The sequence below is a fragment of the Lagopus leucura genome, unplaced genomic scaffold (genome assembly GCF_019238085.1).
Source record: "Lagopus leucura isolate 7727_CA_CO unplaced genomic scaffold, USGS_WTPT01 Super-Scaffold_100043, whole genome shotgun sequence".
Classification (NCBI taxonomy): Eukaryota; Metazoa; Chordata; class Aves; order Galliformes; family Phasianidae; genus Lagopus; species Lagopus leucura.
Window position 1 is genome coordinate 3,677,925 of NW_024962290.1, and position 9,215 is coordinate 3,687,139.

Consider the following 9,215-nt stretch of genomic DNA (forward strand, 5'->3'; position numbering starts at 1 on the left):
TTGGTTTTGGTGTGGTGGGTGCTGGCTTGGCTGTAGTGGTGGTTGTTAGCATGGTGGGTTTTGGCTTGGATGTAGCAGTAGTGAGTACCGGTGTGGTGTATGATGGCTTGGTTGTAGCAGGTTTTGGCTCTGCCTTGGCTGTGCTGGCTACTGTTGTGGTGGTTGAGGGCATGGCTGTGGGTTCTGGCTTGGCTGTGACTGTGGTGGGTGCTGATGTAGTGTGTTCTGGTGTGACTGGGGTGGATGGGCTTGCCTTTGTTGTCACAGAGGGTGGAGTGGTCTCTTCTATAGTGGGTTCTGGTAAGAGATGAAAAGTGCCATGGGTTAGCACAGGGGTCAGCTGGCCTCAACTGATCAGGGCCAGCAAAAGTCAACAGCGCGTAGAAGGAGCAGCCAGAGGCTGCTTAGGTCACCCTGGGCCATCTCCCACTTTAGAATTCTTAACACTGAGAAATCTCATCTCCTTTACACAACCTCCTTCCCCTTAAGAACGGGGCATCCTCATGGAGCAATAACCACTGGCTATGGGAGGTCTGAGGTCCTTGTTCGATCCTCCTCATCTTTTGGCAGTTGACCTTTCTCAGGGGCTGCCATCACACATGACATCTCTTAGTCCAGACCTGAAGCTGCTGGTCCAGGTTCAGAACGTGGACCTCAACCCAGGGGTCTCAGTCCCAACAGCCTGACAAGGCACATGCATGGCTTTGCTTCACTTACCACACAAGGAGTTGACACAGACTCTGTCCTCGGGACACTGTGAACAAGAGGGTCCTTCCCTGTATGGCTTCCGGCCTTTCATGTTACCCCTGGAAGCAGAAGACACCAAGAAAAAGAAAACGTGAGGACAGGGCAGAAAACACCCATCCCCAAAAGGGAGTCTGATTCAACTGGAATATCCCAGCCAAAACAAAACTGAGAATTTAAGCATGTCTTCTGCCACACACTTGGATCAGCACAGCTTGATCCATGTCCTGAACCCAAGACTGCTAAAACCAAGGGAAACAGTTCCGTGGACCTGGTCTTTCACTGCCCCTTACAAAAGAGCAGTCAGTGGGCATTTGGAAATGCCTTTGTCTCCCTTTTGCTGAATGCTCCTAAGAAGGTCTGCTGTTGCTCTCCATCTCAGAGTCAGTGATCCCCAAGGTTAATCCCAGGGCTTCACAGCCACCCTTCCTCCCACATCTTACCGTTCTGCTGGTAGAAAACATGTTCCCCCCTCACCAGGCTATCACTGCTCTATTGGGAAGCACCAGGCACAGAGCAAGCAGGTGATGTTTGTACTTTCAGCTGCTGCAGCACCAGCCTTGGGCAGTTTCCTGGGGGACCTCCCTCCCTGGTCTGTGCCAGGAGCTGAACCAGACAGCAGGAATCACAATCATGGCTAAGGATCACCAAACAACCCTTCCTTCCTTTACGACCAACCCAAGATAACAAAGACCTTTTTCAAAACTGCTTTGCCTTTATTTTTGAGCAAGTCCAAAGGCTTTTCCTGCCATTTTATAGGGACTATAGCAGGGCATTTCCAGCACAGATGCCCCACCAAGATGAACCAAATCATGTGAGGCATGGGACTTACGGGGGATAATAGTTGCAGACAAGCAGGTACATGTCCTCTGTTTCAATTCCTTCAATCTTCTCACAAAACTTTGACCCACAGCCAATGCGGTGCGTGCTTGCCCAGACCACCTAGGACAAAGACCAGGGGTGAAGGTGAGGTGATGATGAAGGCAGAAGCCTTGTCGACAGGCCATACTGTGGCCTTGGAAGCTGCATCTGTCTGGAGCACCTCCCCAGCCTAGGGCCACAGCTTTTTACTCCATAGCATCACCACCTCTGTTTCGATCCAGAGCTCCTTCATAGATCCATCCTGACACTCACCACCACTGACTACGCTCCTCTCCACTCCCACCACTCACTCACACTGCAAAGACACACTCAGATTTCATCTCTGCCTGAGGCAAGCTGGCACCCAGCTCTGCTGCACTGCCAAAAAACAGCTGCAGAGCTATTTTCAAACAGGTCTTATCCAAAAGGCACCGTGCCCAGGTCCCCCTGTATCAGTGATTCCCGGCTGGTGCCCAGCACAGATTCCCCATCTCTTTGCAAAGACTCCGGGAGGACCCAGGGCTCTGATACAGATCCTTCCCCACCAAGCTTCCCCTCTGCCCCAGCAGGTCGGTACCTGGGTGTAGTGGCCACACATCTGCCCAGAGACACACGTGGAAGTCGTCAGGTTGTAGAATTTCTCCTCCGCATTCCAGTCCTCCACAGCGAATTCCAGATCCAGCATCGGGGCCATAGCAAAGAGGTTTTCCCCCCGTCGGCCCCTCTCCTTGTTGTGGTCCCAGATGCACTTCTCTGCATAGGCCTGGGCAAAGGCCTCCAGCTCCGTGTCCCAGCTCTGCAAGGAGCTCAGTGTCAGTAAATGGAGAGGGACACGGGGCTCTCTGACACACACAAGAAGGACTCCTGAGCTGCCTGGTCATGATTCTCCCATTCAGAAGTCATATTCAAATCCTTACTCAATATGAGGGTGCCCTGAGTGCCTTCTGAGGAGTGCATGGGGGAAGGGATCTCCTCAGTCCATCCCAGCACAAACCAAACGTATCAAACAGGGGTAGATCAGAGCAGCAGCACAATTCTCAGCCTTGCCTGGAGCACCTGAAATGTCCATGCTCAGCACGGAGAGCTGTAAGTCTGATAGAGGACAAGAGGACCCTGGGTCACACAGGAGCGGGGATGAGGACAGGAGTGGAGCAGGACAAATCTCCCCTGACAGACACACAGAGCTCCCTCCAGCAGTGGCCCCCCATCAGCTGAGGCCCCAGAGGCTTTCGTGCAGGGAGATGAGTGGGAAGCCCTGTGCTGCAGCTGCTTTGACCATCCTTGCTCCATTTGATGGAGCTTTGCTTCTGCAGCAGGCTGGAAGGCAGCCCAGCAAACAGAGGGTCCTAAGGGGGCTTTCCTGACTAAAGCCAGCACTGGGCACAAAGTGGCACAGAACACAGCTCTGCTGCAGGGCATTTGGCCATCAGGGTGTGGAGGGGACAAGGACAGCCCCTGAGCAGCAGCACTGTGGGGGAAGCACCAAAATATCTGGGTGGGGGACAGAGAGCCAGCTGAGCTCCCACCGTGGCCCCAAGCCAGAGCAATGGGCTGGAAACTCTGCTTGGGAAACGCACACCGTTTCCCTCTGGCACAGAGCTGGGCTCCATAAACAGTGGGCTTGCACCTGCAGCATTTGCCTCAGTTTAAAATAAATGGCTTTAGGCTCTGAATCCCCCCATCATCTAACTATTTCCACAGCAACCAGACCCAAACAGAAACGTGGTGCAGCTGCAGGTGAGGTCAGAGACGGGGAAGGCACAAGCAGTACTGTGTCCTGGGGAGGAAAGTTAGAATGGGGCTTTCATGGAACTCCTCTAACAAGAAACTGTCAGGGCTGCTCGACACTGAACATCTGTGGTGCTCCTGATCTGCAGCGTCAGGAGGTCCCATGTGTTCAAGGAGATTGGATTAAATGAAGAAAACAATGCAGCCCTGCAGAGGGGAACATCTCCAAGCAAGCGATCTGCCACCGCTGCTACAGCACTCCCTGCTTCAAATCGCCACCAACCTAAGGATCCTGACCCACATTTTAGACATGTGGGAAATTGTTTCCTTCATTCTTTCCCTAAGAGCTTGGCTCCAAATTCCCTGACTTTTCTGCATCTTGTTACACCTGTGGGAATCGTGGTGCTCAGGAACATGACAGAAAGCCCCAACCGAACAACCTGGAGGTCACCCTTGAATTTTGGATCCCAATCACCTGCAAAGGTAAATGAAGCACACAGAGCAGTGCTTCACCAGCTGCTGGCATAGGATTCCCCCTCTGCTGTGTAGCCCTGCTCAGCACCACAGCTCAGGGCAACACCTGCCTTTCTGAATGAGCTTCATGTGAGCGAAAGCTGCTCTGCTCTCACAGAGCATCAGGAGACACAGACTGTGCTCAGGAACTTCCAAAGCTGATCAGTCAACTCTACGCATGAAAAGAGACTCATCCTTGTAGAGGCAATCTGGGGAACCCCTCCATTGATATCAATAGCTCTAAGCAATTATTGCCCTGCCTCCCCCAGACAAAACCCCGATTCCTGCAGGCATTAAGGTTAAACCTTGCACCATTCCACTCTGGGATTCCCTGCCATAAAAGCCACTTACCATCTTCAGCATATCCACAGCAGGAGGAGAGACCTGCGAGCGGTATTTATTGTGCTCATCCAAGATGATCCTCTTTTCTTCATCAGTCAGGGACCAGCTCAGCTCCAGTGCTGTGAGCAACAGGAAAAGAGGAGAAAGACCTGAGCTCAGCATCGTGCAGACAGCTTCTGCTCTTAGCAGCCCACAGCTCTGGCAGTCAGATTTAAAGCACCTCCCAAAAGCAAGGAACACCCAACAGCTTGAAGATCGGGGAGGAAACATAGTTCTTTATTAGAGGAGTTTCAGAGCCACATGGAACACACCCATCTCACATATCAGACTTGATGGAGAAGCAGAAGTGGATACAGTGCCAAAGAACTCCCTTGGTCCTCTCCCCAAGGCAGACCCTGTGCATCAATCCTAATTCCCTGCACTGGCATTTTCACGCAAGTCTCTGCCGTTCCAAACGTCAGACATCACCTCAACCATCTGTTATGTGGTCCCTTTTCCACCTTTTGTCCTGAACTACAATAATAATAAAACCCAAACAACTGACAAATAAATGCAGAGCTCTGTTTTACACAAGGGTGTTCCTTGGTCACTGAGGTGCTTCTAGAAATAAAGGCAACTCCAACTGCTAAGAACAGCTTGCAGTGTTGTAAGGGCTGCCCTTGTCCATCTCCTATCTCTGTATACTGGTTGAAAGCAGCAGGCAGTGGGGAGCAGCCTCCTGCCACCTCCATCCCTCTTAGAAGAGGTAGCAGAGGGTTGATGTCTCTTCCCTCTGTCAACAAGGGTGAGGAAGAACGAGATCAAGAGCTGAAATTGCCCCCCAAAGGGGAGTTAGCAGTCAAGAGCTGCCTTTGAGTCTGTCTGGAGTAGCAGACCATGAGCTCTGCAAGGACAGACTGTGCTGCAGCCACAGCCAGACACCTGGAGGGCTCAGGATCAGCGTCCCCAGTCACACGCTGCCCTACTTGTGCTGGAGACAGTCCTGTGGAGACCCCCCTCACCTCCTCCTTCCAGCTCCACTCCAGGAGCTGCCTCTGGGGGTCACAGACTGTTCTGAAGGGTCAGCTGGGGGGCAGCTCTGGCTAGCAGAGCTAAGTTCATCACACACAGTCAGTGCTGCCTTCCCCCCTCCCTTCCCAGCTCTCCAGGCCCTGCTTTACTGTTGTCCTTCTGCTTCAGACCACTCTCATCAGCTCTCTTGCCTCCACTGCTCTCCTACATCCCCACCAGATCTTACCTCCACATATTAACTACTCCTTTATTAGGTCCTTAGGTTATTAGAGTCTAAAATGCTTTCAGTAGCTCAATAACTTCTGCAAGCAGGATCTGGAGCTAACATCTCACCACAGTTCACGTTTATTGCTAAGGTCAACATCAGGCCTGGAGTGTGGGTCAAGGCAAACCCACCTCCTTCACAAGACACTCCAGTAGCTCTGCTGCATCTCTGGAGACCTGGAGAAAGAACTAGAAAGGAACAATATCAGGACCCAAGTCCTACCAGCTCACCGCAGCTTGGCAGATGATGAACGAGGCAGTGATGAGAAGACCTCAGCGAACCTACTGGTATTTCCAAAGCGATGCAGAAATGAAGAGCTAAGCCTTAAGCAGCCCCTGGCACCACAGCATCCTCACCAGACCTTAGTGAAGCAACGAGGATTAAGAAAAATTGGGACACACAGTGCTTTCGGAGAAAACAGGTCTGGAAGAGTCACAACCAGGGCACGTGGCTCATGGAGAGACGTGAGTAACAGCCAGTGCATCTGGCAAGGTCAGGCACGGCTGCTGGTGAAGGGGGGTGCAGCACAATTTCCCAACCTCCCAACCTACCCTAATGGCTCCTTCTGGAGCCAGTGTCTGAAGCGTGGAGATTAACAGCACGAGGTCCAAGCCCCACCCTGGAGCTGACAAACTCATGTCCAGCCGGCATTAGTAAGTGTGTGAGGAATGCAGCTTTCCTGCTGCTCACTGCAGTCTGCTGCACCCCTGGGAGCCAGCAGCCTCAGCATGAGATAGGAGTTCCATGCTGGTACCTGATGAGGGTGTAAAGGCTTCAGCTCAACACTGGCGGGCTCCAAAAAGGCCCAAGTCTGCACTGCAGAAGCAGCAAAGCCTCATTTTCTACTGACTCACGTCTTGAAGGTCTTCAACGTGGCTTCTTGGGTGCCTACCAAAGGCTTGCACTTTATCCTGGTAACAGCGGGAGCTTTCTCTCCTTTGCCTGCCTTATTCAGCTCTGGAAATTACCAACTTCTGTCCCTTCTGTCAGTGCTTGGCTGAAATAAGCTGAATTGTGAAGGAAGGACAGACACTGTTAGTAGGAAGAAAGGAGAGACAGACGGTGTCCATTGCAGCACCTTTGCTTTGGGAACCAGCTTCAAACTGGCAAAACATTTTCCAAAGCATTCCAACTTTGCACAGTGTCCTAAAAGGTTTAAATGACCCCTCAGTGGCTGAGACACGACATGAAAATAAGAATCAGGAAAGGGGGAGAGGTGCAGTAACATTTGCATTTCATTGCAAAAAGTAAAAACTTTTCTTTTTATTCTTCTTTACATACAAATCTCATTTATTTACACACTTTACAGACTTTTTTTTTTTCCCCAAGTATTTACAGAGTTCTCAATATATTAAATTATGACCATCCATAAAATTCTGCATTAATTGCATATTTACATTCTTTCTCTTTTAATCCACCACTGAATTTATAGTGTTCAGCACTGAAACAGTCTTTATGCATGTATAGCTTTACTTCCCTGCACCCCTGAGCCTTTATATTGCCTCCCCCTCCCTACAGACAAAGCGACAGCACAAAAAATAAATCACCTACCATTGGTTTGAATCTTCAAAGCCAAGGGGAAGACCAGCATCTCCCTTATTTAACTCAGCAGGACATGAAACCTGTGCTTTATGAGATTCAGTTTCCTGAAGGGGAAAACACATGGCTCTACAAACACAATTTGCAAAGAGGACACCTCTTCTCACTTAGGGAGTTCCCACGCCGTGAGCTGGGCTTGCTGCTACAAAACCAGGGAGAGAAGGGAGGTGCTCTGAGCCAGCCCAGCTCCTTGCAGTAAAACCAGCTTCCCTGCCAGATCCTTGCAGCAGGAGAAGCCAAAGGCCCAGGAAACCTGAGCCTAGAAAGTTCTCCAGGGTACTGCAAAGGCAGCTGGATGCTGGGATCAGCAGAGAGAGACAGAAAACAATCAACAGAAACTGTCAGCTTGGCCCCTAGAAGTGATGCTGATTTCCTGGTACCGAAGGAAACAACACTCCTTGAGTTCAGCACTCAGAGCAATGGTCAATGAGCCTGCTTTTGGAAACCAGCTTTAAAGCACAACCATCCTGAGGTCCAGCATCCCACCTCTCCAGCTCGAGGAGCAGAGAAACGACCCTTCCACACTTCTGCCCACAAGGTTCCCAGTGACTGGCGTGACTTCAGAGAAGCTTTGCAACCTCTGGGATGTCAGGTGAATGCAAGTCCCTTCTCTCCCAGCTCACAGGCAAAGAGCATGGAAATGTTAAGAATAAAGATGCACACATTTACTGAGCACCCCGCCAGGCTGGCCAGGATGGGAAGCAGGCTGTTACCCAAAACAGGGTGCATAAGTGCCAAAACAAAGCTATAGGCAAGAGAGACCACGACAGACACACCGTGACTCATCCAACCACATTTGTTGTTGCAATCTCTTGACAGCTGAGAAAGCAGATGCATTCCCCTCACTTCTGCACCAGGCTCAGCAGCTCGCTAGGAGCTGCCTGCTCTATAGGTGAGGTGAGGTTCTGTGAAGCCAGAGCCCCAGATATGGAAGATATGGGCTCAGTTGCAGCCACATAGCCAAGGTATCCAAACCTCTTTTTGGCCATCTGGATTTTGCCACTTTGGCCTCACCTCCGACTTGTTGGTACCCGGCTCCCTGCCTGTGCTGCAATGTGGAAGGTGTTAGCACTGCTCCTCTGGCAGCTGACAACAGCAGCTACTCGAGAAGCTGCACTACAGATTGAGGCTCTGCACTCAGCAGCAGCCGTGGCCAAAATCAGCTCTTTATCAGCAAGAGAATTGCCCTCCTGTTTCTGCTTAGCAGCTAATTCCTTACACAGCTCTTGGAAAAGGAAGAGAAAATATACTGGAAGTTTAAAAACAAATGATGTAAACTCCAAAGGGAGTAAGGTTGGGACATATGCAATGTATCACCTAGACACAGATCTGGAAACTTTATGCAGAGACCATAAAATGCACTTGGAAAGCTAATCTGCCAACAAGTCCAGATCCACCATCTCCTGGCCAACCAGCTGTAACACTGAGCAGTGGGGAAGCAACACGTGAGAGCACTTTTGCTAAGTAGGCACAAACTTACCCTAGGGTCCCCCCTTCCCCCAGTGTAAACAGCAACATAAATAGATCCATTTTCTCTGCTTTTTCCCAAAGGATCCAGACAGCCACAAGTGTGACACTCCAAATGCAGGCACCTCACAGACGCTCATTGTCTCTGCAGCTCTTTTAGAAGTTTCATTCAAGGGTGCTTAGAAGCAACAGCATCACCGAATCGCCCTCCATCCCAGCAGCAATGGGCCCAGCAGCTCCTTCCCACGGGCACCTCCAACCCATGTGTTACAGAAATGGACCAGGTACAAAAACAGGGAGAGGTGAGGGAACCTTGTCAGTCTCTGAATTTGACTTGAGAAGCTGCCCAAAGCGTAAATAGCAACAGTCACTCCATGGGCCCTCATTCCAGCATCACTGAGCTCCTGAATTTCCATTAACTAAGATCCAGGCTTTAAGAAGAGGGAGAGGGGTGGTGTGTGTGTGTGTGTGTGTGTGTGTGCTGGCATGTACAAGATTGCATGTTGTGTCACAAGGATAAAACACACCCCAAGCATCAACAATATTAACAGAAGTCTGGTTAATCCAATTCCCTTTAATGTTTTACTACAAATTAAATTAGTCTTTTTCTGTTCAGAGTCAGCCTCCTTCAGTTCTATTGGACCTGGAGCACATTGGTCCAGTGTGAAAGGCCAAACATTCCGAC

At 50.6% G+C, this 9,215-nt stretch overlaps 1 protein-coding gene across 2 annotated transcripts in view; it reads right to left on the reverse strand.

The window, feature by feature from the left end:
- Positions 1-5,407, reverse strand: part of PI16 (peptidase inhibitor 16) — an 8,272-nt gene extending 2,865 nt beyond the window's left edge. For both annotated transcript variants that reach the window (XM_042884339.1, XM_042884337.1), the window contains exons 1-4: positions 4,198-5,407; positions 2,183-2,401; positions 1,577-1,686; positions 718-806 (exon numbers count right to left, since the gene is read on the reverse strand). In XM_042884339.1, coding sequence (XP_042740273.1) covers positions 718-806; positions 1,577-1,686; positions 2,183-2,401; positions 4,198-4,458 — 679 coding nt within the window. In that variant the 5' untranslated portion in view covers positions 4,459-5,407. The remainder of the gene's footprint in view (positions 1-717; positions 807-1,576; positions 1,687-2,182; positions 2,402-4,197) is intronic.
- Positions 5,408-9,215: the final 3,808 nt, after the last annotated feature.